The sequence below is a fragment of the Cyclopterus lumpus genome, chromosome 10 (genome assembly GCF_009769545.1).
Source record: "Cyclopterus lumpus isolate fCycLum1 chromosome 10, fCycLum1.pri, whole genome shotgun sequence".
NCBI classification, from domain to species: domain Eukaryota; kingdom Metazoa; phylum Chordata; class Actinopteri; order Perciformes; family Cyclopteridae; genus Cyclopterus; species Cyclopterus lumpus.
In genome coordinates, this window is record NC_046975.1 from 16,625,226 (window position 1) to 16,644,181 (window position 18,956).

The window sequence follows — 18,956 nt, forward strand, 5'->3', positions numbered from 1 at the left end:
TTCAAAATGACAATATGAAGAAGGGTGAATATTAAAGCGCACCACAAGTATTTGACATGTTCCGGGTCAATATGTTTTGCCACAGACAGCTGATGTTTGTACCTGGCTTGCAGTGTTTTCAGGAGACGATGCGCCGGAGGCTTTTTAACCACCCAGATGGGTCCCTCAATTAAAATGAAATGTGGTTCTCCAAATTACATAGCGACTGACTGAAGAATACTTATCCATGTAGCACATTCTCAAATAACTGATGTCATTTGAAAGAGGCAAAACTCCCATGACCAAGAAAGTGGCAAACAGCAGCATAACGCAGAATAACATTAGTAAGACAACAGATTGATTTTATTTGCTTCGAAAGTAAAAAAAGTCTTACACTTATTTATCAAGAGTCAGGGTTTTGCAGGTGGCAAGCTGTACAAGAATACAACACAAAACAATTGTAAAATGTAGGAGCAGTTTTAATGTCAGTGTGTTAACGTGAAAACAAAGTTTATTGCAAAGAAAAAAATGAAAAGAAAGAAAAAAGTTGTCTTACTCTTATTCTTTAGTATCTTATCAACTTTTATGTGGATCATAAGTTCTTTCTGTGCTGTAAAAGATTGTGAACATGTCTTACCGACCAATGATCCGCTAACATAAATCTACTACTGGCGATACTTCTGGCAAATAGCCGCCAGGGCGTTATGTCTATAATCATTGAATGAACAGAAAATACAAATACAAATAGATAATAAACACAGATACATCTATGTACACAAGAAACTCAGCTCGCTTGGAGATAAAATATGTAAAAGTCTATTAAAAACGATGCAAGTGGTGGTCTTCCTCTCCAATGAGTTAAGCATCTACCTCTGCAATGTGGACAGGCCGTCGTCCTGCCCGTTGTCCTGCCTGTCGCCCTGCCCGTCCACATGCCCGTTGTCCTGCCTGTCCACATGCCCATCGTCCTGCCTGTCCACATGCCCGCCAGCGGCCGTCAGCGGCCGGCTGATGTTGCTCTGCACAAACTGTTTAAGGCCGTCGTAACCCTGACTGAACAAATACTCCAGGTACCAGCTCCATGGCTTGGAATGCTAAAACACAGACAGAAACATGCCCAATCACATTCAAGACATCAGAAGGTTTCTATGATCAAAGCAATCGCTCTTAATCTCTGAAGTATGAGTGACGCACATCAAACCGAATGTGAACCATTAAGAAATGCAAAAATAAAAAGTAGAGCCCTCATACCTTTATGGAATTGAGGTCCATGTCCTTTCTCTCCGGCCAACACTGAAAAAGAAAGAACGTTAATATTCACTGTCAGTCCGACCTGCTAAATCTCATAAGATCACTGCTGGATGTTGCAGCTGGACCAAACCAAAAAAAAGGCATGAGTATTATTAAACATGCTGAAAACCACGTCTCATGCGATACCCATTAATAATAAAAATGTCCTTCTGTATTAATATATCTTCTATGAAGGAAACATTAATACCACATCTGTCCCTGTAAGTCCATTAACCAAACTGTACAGACCTGATCTATCACACGCCCATTACAGGGTGAACATAATCAACAGCTAACCAGAATACACTGTAGCACAGACTGTACATAAGAGGTGGACTAAGTCACCACAACGTCACCCATTGGTTTGTGGAATGTAGTTTGGAAGCCTCGAGTTAGGCAATTTGGCCATCGCCATTCTTTTTATTTGTCACCATCTTGACTTTTTAAAATCAAGTGACACAAGAGGGTGGAGGTAAGAAGCCAAACACTAAAGAAATTGTTATCCAACCATAAAGGTTACAATTAACTTTAATGAATTGAAAGGGTTTAAGTTGTAAGACAAAAACACGGCCCGAAATATGCTGCGGTAGCGAACTGTCAATCCCAAGTTAGCCACGCCCTAAAGCAAGTCTATTTTACACTAAATGGGACCATAATTTACTAAATGAACATTATACTATGTTGAAGAATACTTGAAACTAGCGTATGAGAACATAAACTCAAATAAATCAAGTGATATGTTTTTTCTCAGATGTCTACACAATTACAACCAGAGGAGACGCCCCCCGATGGCTGTTAGAAAGAATGCAAGACTAAGGCACGGCCACATTAGAAACTGCCTGGTACATAGAATGGTGAGTGTGCAGCAGCTAGGATCCAACTAAAATATCTTGGGACCACAAAGACATCCCAAAGGCTCCCCACTCACCCTCTGGTGAAAGTCGACAGCGTAGCTCATGAAGGCAGGGTGGTGGATGAGGTCGAAGCTCGTCCAGTATTGTGGCACGTTGCTCTTGAGCAGCAGCTCCTCTCCCAGCTGTACGCCCATGTCTGGTTGAAACATGTTGGAGTTCCACAGGCAGTTGACCATGACGACTGCGTAATGGTTGAACTCACGGAACGTCTGACGGCTGATGTGAAAGGCCTGCTGAAAAGCAAGATCAAGAGGAAGCGATGAAATTACAGTTAAGAAGTGCCTGACAATTCCAGGAGAGCATGCCAGCTGCCCGACATGTACTGGTGAATTCACAGCTCGCAGATGTATTAAAATCGACAACTTTTAAAGTCCTCATCTGAGAGGGGAGATGGAATATCTAGATACCACGGTGAATAAAATAGCAAATCACTTCAGAAGTGCGCACCAGCTAAATGCCTGAAATGTAAATACAATCATAAGAAATGCATTCAAAATCCATGGGTTGAGAAAAAAGGAATTAGCACTTCTAATCCAATCACTGCTCATAAAAAACTATTTGCTTTCCATTGTATGTCAAGTACTTTGTGCAATGGAACAATATGTGCCCGTTTCGGTATTACTGTAAAGCAAATAAGAGCATTTTTGTATTTACTTTTACCTCTGTGAGTTTTTCCTGACTCTTGGCTGATGTCAAGTTCACCTTGTATCTGAAGAAAAAAGAAACAAGACAAGTGAACCATGTGATCATCACTTATGGCAAAACAGATGGTTTCCTATTGCCTGTCAAAGAATATAAAGCCATTACATTCCAATTTTCTTTTGCCATGACATTTTTACGCTCAGATTTGGCAGAATTACTTCAGAGCCCTGGGGTGTCGTCAGTTAGCCGACACGAAGGATTTGTGTTATGAAAGCTTGCCCTAGAGTTACGAATGAGGCTTGAATTCTAGATAAATCGGAGAAGAGTGCTTAAGTGCATTGCCTCTTAGACGCTCATTTTCATAAATCATGCATTAAAATATACATACAATTTAGCCATTTGATTCCTGTTCTGTTCCATCATCAAATATGCATTGACATATGACCTACTACATTAAGTGTTGCTACTGTATCGGGGCGGGTTGAAGCATGAGCTCAAGTCCCCACCTGTACATGATGTAGGCTAGTCTGTCCACGCTAACAGGGTCAGTGGCAAACAGGGCTGGATAAAACACTCCAGGTGTAGGCATCACCACAAGGGGGAGCCCATACTTCAGAAACGTGTCGCACACCTGGGGGAGGAAAGAAATATGAAATAAAACACCTGCAGATAGTTAACAACGAAAATGTAGACAAATCAAACATCCAGAACAAGCTTTTATCAGGACTGTGCTTCATTAGAAGCTGGTACAGGCCGATGTTGAGGCCGTTCTTGGCATCCAATCTTCGTATTTATTGTTTGATTAAGTCATCTCATTGCACGCTTTAAAACTTTCCTCTCTGAATTGAAAGCCAGACAAACCTCCTTTCAGTGTTTCTGAAATGCTTATTTGGTTGGAATATACGGATATTTTCTTTCTTGGATTTTATTTATTTACTGTATGGATTAATTCTCAAGAATGTCTAAACTATCTATTTATAAATGCCATTTCATATTTGTTTCTTATGAATCTTACATCATCCTTCTGATCTGGTCATTTTTTGTGATACCTGATTGTTCTATCCATATTTTAATCTGATTTATTTCAAGACTGTCCTGTATGTTTTGTAACATTTATTTCTTACATTCTATGTGCTGCTGCTGACTTGACCAGGAGAGTCATGGTTAAAAGGTCCACTCCGAACAAGTTTAAAGAAATAAAAACACTACTTTAAATAATATTTTGTTTACGTACGTTAGAAGTTTCCCACATCACACTGTAAGTTACATGTCGGACCATGAATGGCTTCCAAACTAGTTGCAATGTCACAAATTCATACTATCATGTCCACATAATAAACTCAGCACCTCCTTGAACAGATGAATGTGAACACAGGCTTAAAAAGTCAAACTCTGCACATACATTATATTAAGCTCTAACATCCAAGTGAAGTATTATACAATATTATTACTATAGGCAAAACCCATTTTTGAGTGGAGAGGATCTGTAAATATCACCAGTGCAGCCCAGGCTCAGGTTGCATCATGCCTAAATCAAGCCACAAACGTAGATTCAATCATTAGTATCAGCTTATTTACTGTCTCATAGAAGTCCAGGATGAAGCTGAGGAGGAGAGAGTGGCATCCTTCAAGCTGAAGGCTCAGAGAGGCCAGCTGACCCACAAAGTCAACCAGTTCCATCACCGAATCCTTGAACCGAGACAGAGTCATGTTTCTGGGAAAGAGGGAAGAGCAGTGAGTCAGACACACACTTTAACCAGAATGATGCAGCCTATTTGCCTATTCGACTCGAGCAGTGCCTCAAGTCTCTGAGAGGACACAAGAAAAGCTCCCAAAATCAGCCACATGACACTTCATTACAATACAAAGGACGAACTGAATCAAGAGTGATGTTGAGAGTGTACTGAAAAACAATCAATGATCCAATCTCAGAGTTGTACCAGAGGTGAGTTTGAAAGTTGCAGTGAATAGAAAATGGAACTCGACACTTAATGGATCATTTATTGGGATTATACATTGGAGGACTCAATATTGATGAAGCCCAGGTATTTAAACATAACTGACACGTACTCCACCCCTTAAATTTGAACTGGAGATTAGGGATGTTTTTGTCTGCAAATTTATTTCAATTAAAGGATTTGAGGGATAAATGGGCTTAAAACCAAATATAAAATATATACAATACAATATACACTTCTGCCTATTTTTGCTTTGTTTTATGGATTAAAGCTGGCTTGAATTCATGCTAAAGCATTACTATAAAAAACAGTATATGGATTTGGTCATGTTTTTATCGGAGTAAAACATTTCCAGAAATGTCAAATTCAGAAGATAACAAATTAAAAGCCGCACATTTAGAACAAAAATGGGTAAATCAACTCATTACACTTACCCACAGTTAATAACTGGGGCAACACCTGAATACTTTTATTACATCTGTGAGAACTGATTAGGTCTGAGCTCTTGGGTTAAAAGCAAAAACTCAACGAGCTGTAAGCCTTATGCTCTCAAGTAAATTCACAAAGTGCTTCAGGTTTTTATGCCAAGGGCATAAACAAGTGGCAGGAAGTAGATGCAAGACTCACATGGAGGTGTGGCTGTTGAGGCTGATGTCCAAGTCGTCCTCCAGGGCATACACTGAGTGCCAGGTCAGCCACTTCAATAGCATATTGTTTAGACACTCCATCAGTCCACACTGCAGACACACGATGAAGAGGAAAAGCACCAAGCATTAGGGATGAGTACTGAAACACGGTATTAAATGGACACTGGGCGCCAGTGCTAAATTAGTAAAGACCCCGGTATTGATAAGCTTAGATGTTACTGGTTCTGCTCTTGGTACTGGAGAAATTAACAACATATATTTCTTATTTAAAGCAGAGACCCTGACTTTAGTGACACTGAACGAGATTGTTATTCTTATACAGTATATATGAGAAAATAAAGTAATGTCAATTCTGTTTAAAAAGAACCAATAGGAATTCCAATAAAGTTCCAGATTGATAAGTAGTATCTGTAAGAGTAGCAGTACAGTTACAATCTTAATACCCACCTCTACTGAGCATACAGTAGTTTAACCACTTAACGAATACATAATGAGTGCTTTATTACAAGAAAAACACTATTGCATATTTTCTGCCAAATTAAGACGGTTTTGTAATTCAAGTACTATAGCAAGATGTCATTTTACTTGTGCCTCAGGGAGGTAAACTCACCTTGAAAAACAGTGAAGATGTGAAGAAGAGCTGCATGAGGGGCTCAAACAGAAGACGTCTGATTTCTGAAGAAGAGGGGGAGACAGAAGGTTACAGTTTTACCAGCTATATAGTTAAATTAGATTCATTGGATGTAACGCAATAAGGCAGGTCTTGTTAATATGGAAACTTGTATTCAAGTGGAGAGCAAAGCTGGGTTGTGTCTGTGTGTTTGACAGAGACAGATATAAAGACAGATCACTAAACGCGGTGACAGACAACCCATGGAAAACTCACGGGAACTGGGGACAACAGGGATGTTGCTCAGCAGGCCGAGGATTTGTGGGCGGAGGAGGGAACCGTCCCAAACACTGAGAAATTTGTAGAGGAAAGCCTCTGAGCAAGAAAACCCCTCCTGGTGGATAAAAGGGACACATTAAAAACCATAATGAATACAGGGGATAGTGAACGACAGGAGCATGGTACAGCGGTGGCTACCAGGGCCTGAAATGTGAGGCTCACCTGGAGAAAGTGCTGTGTGGACAGCAACGTGTTCAAAAACTGCAGAGCTTCTTCTGAATTCTGGGAGGCTCCTCCATCGCCACAGAACAAGAATTCTTGAAAATAGCACGAAAGGATATTTAGTAAGTGATAAAGTCAAGGGAATACAAAGAAGACAGCAGAGGAATCCAGAGTGGCAGCATCTTCACACAGTGACTTCCTCTCCTGTGTCTTTTAAACCCCTCTCTGAAAAAAATCCTTTTGATGTGCCAACTAGCTAATGTATTTGGGTTCAACTTAAGGTTGACTTTACTTTGGCTGACTCTTCCTGACAGAAGATGTCACAATAGTTCGGTAGTGCACCCCCAGCACCACCCCTTACCTTCGTGGAGCGCGTGGCCTAGCCAGAAGTTGAGGCGTAGGAGGGCAGACTCGTCCTGTACACAGTCCAGGTACTGCAGTGCCAGACTGGAGCCCAGCAGTGAGCCCATCTGAGCGGGCAGCTGGTGGAGGTAAAATTAAGAAATAGGACAAATACAATAAATTATGATTGAGTGGGTGAAATAATCAAACAACCATAAATAAAAGTACAAAGAAGAGATGGAAAAGAAAAATCATGTTTCCAACCTTCAAATGTGTTTCACATTAATATGTTTACCTGCTACAGAATAAGAATAAACTGATGCTCATGTCTTTGTTTTCATAGAGTGGGCCACCAATCCTCTACTGAGCTAATTCTTCAGTATCCAGTAATCCCTATAATACCACCACTGGGACATTTCTGTTATCACACTGGATAGTTGATGCAGTACCATATCGTGTATCAACAGCTGCCTCCCAATATGGGGACTTTATCAATATAATAAATCAATTAGTATAAACTGTGAATGGAAACAGACCAGCCCTCCAATAATTATGGAGCAACTGTATTATTAAACTGCAAAAGCACCATTCTGCTTTTGATAACAGGAGTGTAAGCAATGAGGGAAATAATCAATGAGCCTTGCTGAATAGTTTTATGAGTGAGATGGACTGTAATCATCCGTCTTGCCTAAGACAGAGAAAGTAGATCTTTCTTGGCAATAAACATAGTTTATGCTATTGCCGTCCAATAGCCTCGCATTGGCTTTGCAGGCGGTGAAAGAGGAGAATTTATGTAGCGTGACACATAAAGGTCTGTGAGCCATTAAAAATGACTTGTATTAGTTTATCAAGTCATCTGAATCTGCAGGGCAAATAGATACTTATGGAGAGGCATCTTTAAATTACCATTTGCTATGAAACATTGTTCAATGCATTGCTCAGATTCAGCTCATCTCTATTGCTTTAATTACTCATGTAAGACAGATAAACCACCATATCTGTGAAAAGATGGATATACTATAATGTACAGACTAAATTATAATAGTGACGCAGCACCACCCTGTGGCTGTGAGGATGCATCACATTGAAATTTGACAGTGGTTACAAATCCTAACGGCATGGAGAAACTGGCATAAATTTTATTCTGCTGCCTAAATGGTTGAACTACAGAGGCTGTGGCTTGATTTATATTCAATCTTTTCCCAGTCCAGGTGTGTTGGGACTAACAGGTAAACTGTAGAAGCTGAGGTACATGGGAGCAGAGGGAGTGAAAGACTGAGAAGAAGCAAGACAGTAAAGGGGAAGAGGCGACACCCCACAGATATAGAGCTCAGAGATTTGTCACAATAGAAATTACCTCGATGCGGTGCATATTTTCCAGGATATGCGCAAAGGAGTGGAGCTGCACCAGGGGGACCACCTTTCTGCTGGAGGACGGATCAGTCTGAGCCTCTTTACTGACGACAGAACTCAACACCGGCAATTCCAGGTGGCAGTGTTTCTGAGAGAGAAAGCAAAGTAAAACAAGAACATGATTAGAAAGCCTGGGCTAGCTTTTATCGTCTTAATTTCCTGAAACTATGAAATGGCTAAAATCTGATTAAAAATCTGATTAGAAAAAATATACTTTATAGATCTGGTATTTGACATTATTGTCTGACCACATCAGTCCCTGCAATCAGACTTCAATCAGCAGGAGTGATTATAAACTCGGTAAGCAGTGTATCTGACAATTAAATACACGTCCATACCCTTTTTCTGGGGTTGGTCTTAATTGCGGAGGCCAGACTGATGCTGGTGGCAACCTGGGAACCGTTCCTCTTCTGGACTGCAATCAGGGCTGATTTCCAGGGCATATTGTGGTTTCTAAACCCACTCTGTAAGAAAACAGAAAACACACAATCCCGCTGGTGCTTTAGAGATGAAGATCGTTGCACATTATAACAGCAGGATGAGCATCAACTGCACAGGTCATGTACAAACCTTAATTCGTGAAGAGATGGAGAGCGTCACCAGTTCAGGGCAAAACACTTTGTAAAGTGACAGTAGGCTCAAGAGGAATGGTTGCCTTCCCTGAAGAAACAATATATACATGCTCAATATTACCTCTTTGTGATAGATGTTTCCTAATAATACAACATAACCAATGATATTAAAATGGTAACTGTTGTTGGGAATAACGCACAGAGTGTAGAATAAACCCATTCTGTGATTTCTCATTGAATAGATTTCCCTACTGAATAAGTAGCTTTGATAAATGGCTATAGAGGGTGTCGGATCAGCAGGAGGTTTACCAGTCTAGACTGTAGCTCCAGTAGCTTCCTGACTCTGAAGACCCGCACTACAACAAGAAAAAAAAATGACGCAGTCAAGAATGCTTCCAGAATTTATACGAATACTGAAAAGAAGAAATAATGGAGTAAAATAGAATAAATAGCATTACAATCTTTTTTGGTGTGAAATTGTTTGACTCACCACTTTCCTTTCTGGTCAAAAGGTACAGCAGATGGCAGATGAAAGGAAACTGAAATAAAGTGACAACAATTATATCTTTACATCCCAGTTGTTGAGTGGATCCCATATCACATTACAGAGCTGCGGTCATTTTATGACAGGAGAACGCAATTCTCTTTTGTAATTAATATATTATATGCCAAAACCAGAAAAGCATATTATCTGTCCAGTGAGGCAGAGATTGACCTATATGTATCAAGTCTGTGTGTCGAACAAGGCACAGCATCCATAAACAGTGAGGCATTTGTCATTTCATATCTGTTTTGCTCTGGCAAACAATATACGCATGTCATTAAATGATAAATAAGTGTAGGGAACCCTTATTTTGTGGCTCAAATAACATGTGTAAATGAATAGTACACAAATTTGATTAGATGCCGTCTTACAACAACAATGCAAAGATCATCAGCACACATACCAGATTTTCCTCTGTGACATAACTGAAGATGAAGCCATAGATGGCCCGAAGTTGGTCCTTTGCATCAATCATGTCAAATACGGTCAACACCCACTTTATGAAAAGAATCTGAAAATTGTATATGCAAATAAAAACGCATTAACTATTGTGCAATCTTAAAGATGGCATATACAGAATCATAAGCAGGTCAATCAAAACTCACTCATCTCAAATATCTTAAATTCAAACTACCGTATATTTTCAAAAACTGAGCCACAAAACAATTAGACTGAATTATTAAAATATTGAAAATAGCATGGAGTGCAAAAGTTAAAAAAAAATTACATTTGTATTAAATGGTAAATAATGCCAACATACAAATTAGAATACAATTATTCTTTGAGGGCAATAGTACATCTATTCTGACTTTTTAAGAATTTGGACAAATCCAATTTGCACTTACTCGTGTGCTGATGGGTATTTTTCCAATTCCCAGCCAAACCACCGCTCGAACAACAGCCTCCTGTGGCACCACCGTGGCTGGAATCAGACACTTCAGCACCCGGGCACAGAGAGTAGTCCCTACACAGAAACAAAATCAGTTAAAGTAAGCAAATGGTAAAAAATTACTGTAAAAAGAAAGCAAGCTATCCAAGTCATTCATACACACCTTCTACACAGGTTTCCTAAAAATTTGGGAAGAATGAAGACAAATGCGTGCAATGCATTTAAATTGTGGGGGGAATATGTGCTCACCAGACACCATATCTACTAAATAAGCAATATTTGGCTCTAGCATTCTTGTCAATTAAACTGCACCAAACTAATTAAATCCCGGACATCACAGTCTTATAGTGGTTAACACCGCCACCTCTGTGTGGAGTTTGTTCCATGTCTGCATGTGATCATCAAGGTTCTCTTGGTTTCCACCCACAGTCAAAACAAAAAGGCAGATGGTTTGGCTTGAAATTGACTGAGGTGTGAATAAGAGGGTGACAGACTCTGTCCAAGGTGTACACTTGCTTGTGTGATGGGAAATACTCCAGCCTCCTATGACCCTGTAGGTTAAGTGCCAAAGAAGATGGCTGGTATGATACTCTGTTCAGCATTGCTGCTAAGTGACAGTCTTACCCATACGGAGGCTCATGGCAAACTCCAGCATAATAGAGATGGCCTCCGGGGAAAGTCCTTTCATGTAGGCCACCTTCTCCACCATCACCATGTTCTTCTCGACCTCATCGTTACCATGCACTGGAGTACCTGCTTCAACTACAGGAGGGAGGGATAACATCACATCATGTGCAAGTGTTTAAAATGTCAAAATACTCACACAGTTATACATACTAACATGAGGGGAAACAATATCAACCAAATGTAAGCAAGAGTGTCAACTCAGTCAAAATAGACTGGCCAAATGTTTTCAGGTGATGTGTTTAGTGATGTACTTGCAGATATCTACACTACTTAGCACTGGTGTCTGTTATCACCGTATCACTTTTTTAAAAGTGTATAAACACTCAGCAGAGGATCCTCCTCTGTTGCTCTCCTGAAGTGTTCTTCCCCCTTTCCCCTGTGAAAGGTTATTTTTTGGGAGTTGTTCCTGATCCGATGTGAGGTCCTGGGACAGGGATGTCGTATGTGTACAGATCGTAAAGCCCTCCGAGGCAAATTTGTAATTTGTGATATTGGGCTATAGAAAATAAACTGAATTGAAACTACAGCACACAAAACACGTTATCTGATCACAGAAATAACTGGCAGGATAGCTTAAAATCCTATTCAGGTCACACAATGCAGGGGAGCAACCATGATCACTAAAACCTCATTTGGATGTAAAGATCTAGAGTTAGCTAACTCACGAAAGTCGTCTTATTGGTAAGATCAGTCACTAAATTGAGTGCAATTGGGTCAACAGATGACGTCACACGGGCTGCTCCTCCGATTTGCAGCGTTTAACAGTGGTGGTTGAACATAACTTACGTTACAGACGTACGGCTAGCCCTGTTTTGGATTTGTCTCATAACTGAGTAACGTTAAGTTAGCAACATTAGCTGCCACGAAAGCTGCGGTAACACCCAAAATACATCAAGGACGTTAAATCTTGGGGTTTTATGTTATCCTGGCCGTAATTGAACGTAATTGAAGTAACCTAGCTGTTGGTACCTAACGCAACCATCTGCCATCGACCGTTGTGTGTGAGTCGCAACGTTACCGTCAGAGAAGTACTTCAGGGCCAGAACAAATGGGTCCTCCGCCTCGTTCTTCTTCCTCTCCTTTTCTGCGACTCTCAGACTTCTGTTATTACTCCGGCTGGACACAGACTGGTCGCTTGAAGACGACGGGTCTAAACCCGGCGACCCCGACAGGCTTAGCGTTGCTGCCATTTCTACATTGCTAACAACTTGTAAATACTGTGCTCCGCTCCGTCTTCAGGCATTCAAACAAAACTCAAATCCTCCGCGCGACCGTTTGGTCTGCGCTTGCGCAGTATAGTCTTTCCGTTCGGTGGCTTCACGGAAGTTGTAGTCCGTATGCCTTCAACCGCCAAAGAGTAAGACTACAGTAGTCATGGAGCTGTTCGTCTCTCTTTTTGTAAATCCTTGATCTCGTCTTGTCTAGGTACAGAGATCAGAGGATGCTGCGTCGAATAACGTCGATAACTGGTAACTATTCCAGAAAATAAATAGTTAACATATAATTAAAAAAATAACTGGGTCACTAACATGTATGTAATTTTACAATGCTGTGAAAATCGCAAACTATTCAATTAAATTCAGTTTATTTGATATAGCCCAATATCACAAATTACAAATTTGCCTCAGAGGGCTTTACAATCTGTACACATATGACATCCCTGTCCCAGGACCTCACATTGGATCAGGAAAAACTCCCCAAAAATAACCTTTCACGGGGGAAAAAGGGAAGAGGAGGATCCCTCTCCCCGAATGGACAGATCAGAATCAGAATCAGAAACCGTTTATTGCCAGGAATGTTTACACAAACAAGGAATTTTTTTTGGCGGAAGGTGCAACATCAGACATGACAAACAACAATCAACGCGACAGCAACAGTGCAATGTATTAAGTATAAGATAAAGATAAAGTGCTCAGACAACAAATAACGTTAAAGTGTTTAGGTGTGTGTTTCAAGTGACATGTGTGTTTAAGTTAAAGTGTATGTTACATGTGACGTGTGTTTAAGTTAAAGTGCATGTTAAAGTGACATGTGTGTGGAGGAGGAGGAGGAGGAGGAGAGAGGAAGAAGAAGAAGAAGAAGAAGAAGAAGAAGAAGAAGAAGAAGAAGAAGAAGAAGAAGAAGAAGAAGAAGAAGAAGAAGAAGAAGAAGAAGAAGAAGGAGGAGGAGGAGGAGGAGGAGGAGGGGGAAGAAGGAGGAGAGAGGAAGGAGGAAGAAGAGGAGGTAGTCCTGGGGGTGACAGAGTCAGTCAGTGGGGGACCCGGGCCCCATTGATGAGACCGACTGCCGACGGGAAAAAACTTTTGGTGTGGCGGGAGGTCTTTGTCCTGATGGACCGCAGCCTCCTACCAGAGGGGAGGGACTCGAACAGGTTGTGTCCAGGGTGGGAGGGGTCAGTGAAAATCTTTCTGGCCCGCTTCAGTGACCTAGAAGTGAACAGGACCTGGAGGGATGGCAGATTGCAGCCAATAACCCTCTCGGCCGAGCAGATGATGCGCTGCAGCCTGCACTTGTCTTTGGCCGTGGCTGCAGGGTGCCAGACGGGTGATGGAGGAGCAGATGATGGACTCAACGATGGCAGTGTAGAAGTGCACCATCATTTTCCCTGGCATGTTGAATTTTCTCAGCTGCCTCAGGAAGAACATCCTCTGCTGGGCCTTCTTGGTGATGGAGCTGATGTTCAGCTCCCACTTGAGGTCCTGGGTAATGATGGAGCCCAGGAAGCGGAAGGACTCCACAGCGTCGACGGGGGAGTCACACAGGATGAGAGGGGTGGGTGGGGCTGCATTCTTCCTGTAATCCACAACCATCTCCACTGTCTTCAGAGCGTTGAGCTCCAGGTTGTTCTGGCTGCACCAGGTCACCAGGTGGTCAGTCTCCCACCTGTAGGCGGTCTCGTCCCCACCAGAGATGAGTCCAATGAGGGTGGTGTCATCCGCGAACTTCAGGAGCTTGACGGACTGGTGACTGGAGGTGCAGCTGTTGGTATAAAGGGAGAAAAGCAGAGGGGAAAGAACACAGCCTTGGGGGGAACCTGTGCTGGTGGTCCGGGAGGCTGAGACGTGTTTCCCCAGCCTCACATGCTGCTTCCTGTCGGTCAGGAAGTCTGTGATCCACCTGCAGGTGGAGTCGGGCACGTGCAGCTGGGAGAGCTTGTCAGCACAATGCTTCAGGGTGGAGCAGGAGACGGAGTCCGGGCCCGCTGCTTTGCGGGGATTCTGCTTTTTAAACAGCCTGTTGACGTCTCTCTCCAGAATGGCGAGGGTCGTCGCTGGGGAGGTGGAGGATGCTACAGAGGTGTGAGCCCCTGATGGGCTGGGCGAGGGTGGGCTGATGGTCTGTGGCTTGTTGATGGAGCTGTGGGGGATGGCCTCAGGACTGCTCCATTGTCTTTCAAAGCGGCAGTAGAACTCATTCAGGTCGTCTGCCAGAAGCATGTTGTTCATGGAGTGGGGTGATTTGGGCTTGTAGTTGGTGATCTGCCTGAGCCCTCTTCAGACAGAAGCAGAGTCATTTGCTGAGAGCTGTTGTTGCAGTTTCTCAGAGTACAGTCGTTTAGCATCTCTCACCGCCTTGCTAAACCTGTATTTTGACTCTGTGTACAGGTCCTTGTTCCCACTCCTGAATGCCTGGTCCTTCTGCAGTCTTAGCTTCCTGAGCTCCGCTGTGAACCAGGGTTTGTCGTTGTTATAACTCACCCTGGAGCTGGATGGAATACAGCTGTCCTCACAGAAGCTGATGTAGGAAGTTACAGCCTCTGTGTACTCATCCAGGCTGTTGGTAGCAGTCCTGAAGACATCCCAGTCAGTACAGTCCAAGCACGCCCGTAGATCCTGCAGAGCCTCACTGGTCCACTTCTTGAACTTCCTCACCACAGGTTTGCAGAGCTTTAGTTTCTGCAAACTCAAGTATCAGATGTATTCAGTATTAGATGCAACACTAGTCACCTTCCTTTTACTCTAGGGCTGCCACTAAAGAGTATTTCTATTTTCGACTAGTCGTCTTTTTATTTTCAATATAATAATAATTGCTTTGGTCTTTAAAACATCAGAAGATAGTGTCCATCTCAAATAGCATAATGTAAACTGTAACCGACCCCTAGTCCAGTTTCATGCTTCGGGGGAAGAGCAGGGGCCACATCACTCCATTTAGTCTTGATGGTAAGAGACAGAATGACCTTTGTGTCTAAGTTATGCCGTTTGTCTCCTCGGGGGTGGGTTCTGTTGAAATGGCACTAAACCAAGCAATAGTCCATTCCCTAAAATGTTCATTGAAATCAGAATTCATAAAAAAGTATATTTACAAAATAAATAACTTCCTGTATTAAACTTCTTCCTCAAAGCTACATCCATCCATCCATCCATCCATTATCACCCGCTTATCCGGGGTCGGGTCGCGGTGGCAGCAGGTTCAGCAGGCCGACCCAGGCTTCCCTCTCACCCGCAGCATTTTCCAGCTCATTTCATACTAAATACAAATGTGATTTATATTACTCGTCAGCATTTTAAGAGAAGAGTAAGTTCTTGGCTTGTTAAGCAGTTGAGTTCACCAACCGCATCGATCTGTAATGTATAGAATAAATGACAAATACCTTACAGATCATAGTGACAAGCAGTGAGCTTGACAGGGACTGCCTAAAATTATATGGCAAGATTAAAACACAGAAATTCCCACCTTGTTGTAATAGAGCGAATGAATCAAACTGAAGTCAGTTTCACCTCCAATTCTTTATTTTAAGTATATCGTTTACAGAAATATTGTGAATCTTAAAACTTACTGACAGGCTTTTGAATTGAGATATCGTCTTTAAGCAGATGTAATAGTAATACCTTTCTATATCTTTCGAGAGAAGTAAAACCAAACTGATCAGCAGAATCTTTAAGAAACAGTGAATACATTTAAGACTTCAACTGTGAATTACAAAAGGTACAATTACATTTTTAACAGGGAAAAGTACTTTTGATTTGGTTGTTCTGCTTACAAGCCAGCAGCAGCCACCCGAGGCAGCAACTGCTGTACTTTCCAGCTAAACAACTCCACTGTGATAACTGAACTGAAAGGAGAGGGAGGGATGCAGCTAATTTATTTTGGGAGAAAGGATTTCATGCGCACTGCTACAAACATGTAGGCATATTGAGATGAAAAATGAACGAGGATTCACATTTTTTTCTTTCTAAAATAGCCTTCTGGTAACACTGCACAAAAAGAATATGTGGATATGTCATACTAGTTGATGTATAATTAGTACAAAGTTGTTTCAAAAGTGTTCATTTTCATTTTCTATACTCTTGACCAAATGGAACATGCTTGAACTATTGGAGTTCATAAATCACCAGTCTCTCCTACGTACAGTATAAAAACAAATTAGAAAAAACAAGCTAGAAAGATTCTTTCATGAAAAAACAGCACCCTCAAATCAATTCGTAGCGTAAATTAAATTCACACATAATTAATAACTAAACCCATTTAACACAGTGTAGGACTAGAATAAATAGGGAGAAATTGATTCACTATTTAGACAATGAGTCGAGCTCATGAGAGTTTCCACAGATATGGTTGTCCACGTAGAGGATGTATGGATCGGGAGTTCTCAGTTTCACAGTAAGAGTGCAGAGGAGTAGGTGAGAGTAATCAGTCAGCTAGCTGTATGGGACAGAAGATGGGTGTGTGGGGTGTTATTACTGGAAGTGACTGATTCCTTCAAAATTGTATTTACTACAATCCATAGGGGAGCACCAGGGTTCCCTTGTTGTGGCTTGGACCAAAGTAGACGAGGCTCTTAAGACTGCTTGACCTTGTTCTTTTCCTGGTCATTAACGTGCTGTTCCTCTCTGCTATCCTCCCTCTCCGGCCGGTCGTCACTCTGGCGGGCGATAAGCAGTCGGCAGGTGAGCAGAATACCAAAGACCAGAGCGTGGGCGTAGCGTTTTAGGGGGTCTCCTACAAGCTGGTGGAAGAACAGGACGGCGAGCATGACCAGCAGCAGCAGGAAGTTGGCCACATCCTTCGGCCGGCCCGGTACAAGGGTGAGCACCACACCGCAGCCCACCTCCAGGGAGCCGATGATCTTGCGAAGCAGTACTGAGCTGATACCAATCTTTTTCAGGCCCGGTAAAGCCTTGGCATAGCTCTTGTATGCCCTTTTCTGAAAGGACAAAGTACAAAGATTAATTTAAATAGATTTCACCTTTAACTAAGCTCATACAAGCTCTCACGAGTGTGTCTTTAATTAAAAAAAAGCCATTTAAGGCCCATGTAATGTTGGGTCACCAACATGTCAAGTGTTCAAAGGTCACATGCCTTTATTTCATCACTGTGGTTGTACTCTTCCACCTATTGCTCCCTGGTCCAATAAAACCTATTAAGTATAATATTATATGAGAATATTAGTTGTTTGAAGCCTAAATGCATGCCATCTATCATCTTCTGTATTCCAACATCAGCAGTGGCAGGTGCATCTCACAGAATTTGCTGGAATGCGCCGCCATTGCTCTTTAACGTTAGCTGTACGTTGCTCTTCACGTTAAAGACCATTTAATAAGCTGCAAGTAGCACGCGAACATTCCGAAATGGTTCCTTATGCAGCACGTTTGCACCATTCCGCTAACGTTAAATTATAACATGTGTGACCACGACGCGTTCGCATTGCTCCCTTCACCAGCAGACGTCAATTAATGAACACATTGCGGATTATTTTATGTGCACATTCACAGATGTTAATGCCGACATATTGTCTGGCTCATCGTGAGACATACAGGCTTAGCCCGTGTGCTAACGGTGGGAGTGCATGCAATAACGTTTCAGCAGGTCTCACCGTGATGAAAATGGACTCGTGCTTCACAGAGGCAGAGGAGAAGAGACACGTCGTTTCCGAAAGCGGTGCTTTTGTCCTATATTTGTCCTTTTACTATTTAGGTCAGCGTCACATTATTAGAGCCTGAGAGCGCTTTCGTGTCTGCAGCCAGCCCAGAACAATGGCCTTCACCCCCCCACAGATACCGGTGTGTCGTTCAGATGCACTCACCATTTCACTGTATGCATCTTTGCTTAGTCTCGGGGTGAGCTTGATGGTTCCCATGAAGACGAAGAATAAGCCCAACGCAAAAGAAAGTGCCACGATAGTGACTGTTCTCGGTGAGGCCATCTTTCGCCACCGTACGTGTGCAGCAGGCGCTTCCCACAGACGTGAATGAGAGTCGGACGGTTTCCCAGTGAAGATGCACCAGGGGGGCCGGGCTTCTGGGTGGACGACAAAGATGGCGACGCACGGGTCCTCCTCCTCCTCCTCCTCCTCCTCCTCCCCCCCCCCCCCCCCCCCCCCCCCCCCAGCCTCAGCCTCAGTGCAGCATCCAGGAGCTCCCCTACAACTCAAAACCCCTCCATGGTGAGTCTGGGAGACTTTTTCAGATTATTATATTTAAATTACTGTATTTATTTATTTTACAAAAGGCATAGTTTAATATAAAATACATATATATGCTCATACAATATATACGAGTTAATGCATCATGTTGTTCTTTCACACAACTAAAGACTAACGGAGTTTTAAAAAACAGGCCACGTTAAATAAACATTAGGGGGTTGGCAATCAATGCCTTAACCCAGGTGGTGTTTGTGCTCTTCAATAACAAAAAGAAAAATGCCAATTGATTTCTTTATTGACGGTATGGTCATTATTCTTCAAAAGGGCTAAACGTGTTGTACTTTTTATAGCCCTTGAACAAACCAGCTTGTTCGACACCATACAAATTAATTATGTAGATGTTGATATTATTCGAGGTAGAAATATCTTACATGACGAAAGATAAGGTCATAAATTCACCAGTGAGTAGTGCAGACACTTTAAGATTCTACAGATTTATTTGCCACGATGCATTTGCAAGAAAAACTCAAAAAACCACAGACGTTATGTTCATGTTTAGTCAGTTTAACTAACTGCATTTTGTCAAGGACAGTACAGTCAATACT

General features: G+C 42.2%; 2 protein-coding genes across 3 annotated transcripts; both read right to left on the reverse strand.

The window, feature by feature from the left end:
• Positions 1-324: 324 nt before the first annotated feature.
• Positions 325-12,286, reverse strand: cenpi (centromere protein I). 2 transcript variants are annotated; one of them, XM_034543834.1, is made up of 20 exons: positions 12,007-12,286; positions 10,926-11,063; positions 10,258-10,376; positions 9,816-9,923; positions 9,359-9,407; positions 9,178-9,224; positions 8,867-8,956; positions 8,635-8,760; positions 8,241-8,384; positions 6,903-7,023; positions 6,542-6,636; positions 6,317-6,434; positions 6,041-6,105; positions 5,411-5,520; positions 4,404-4,539; positions 3,332-3,456; positions 2,844-2,892; positions 2,198-2,416; positions 1,231-1,272; positions 325-1,073 (listed from the first exon to the last, which is right to left on the reverse strand). In XM_034543834.1, exons 1-20 carry the CDS (start codon positions 12,176-12,178, stop codon positions 846-848), a joined length of 2,301 nt encoding a protein of 766 aa, XP_034399725.1. In that variant the 5' UTR covers positions 12,179-12,286; the 3' UTR covers positions 325-845. The 2 variants fall into 2 exon arrangements, with proteins under 2 accessions (XP_034399725.1, XP_034399724.1); XM_034543833.1 differs by having other exon boundaries at positions 441-1,073; positions 2,198-2,413; positions 2,838-2,892; positions 12,007-12,268.
• A 3,414-nt stretch (positions 12,287-15,700) lies between these two features.
• tmem35 (transmembrane protein 35) lies at positions 15,701-18,274 on the reverse strand. The gene is made up of 2 exons (XM_034543343.1): positions 18,013-18,274; positions 15,701-17,133 (listed from the first exon to the last, which is right to left on the reverse strand). Exons 1-2 carry the CDS (start codon positions 18,130-18,132, stop codon positions 16,768-16,770), a joined length of 486 nt encoding a protein of 161 aa, XP_034399234.1. The 5' UTR covers positions 18,133-18,274; the 3' UTR covers positions 15,701-16,767.
• Between the last annotated feature and the right edge of the window lie 682 nt (positions 18,275-18,956).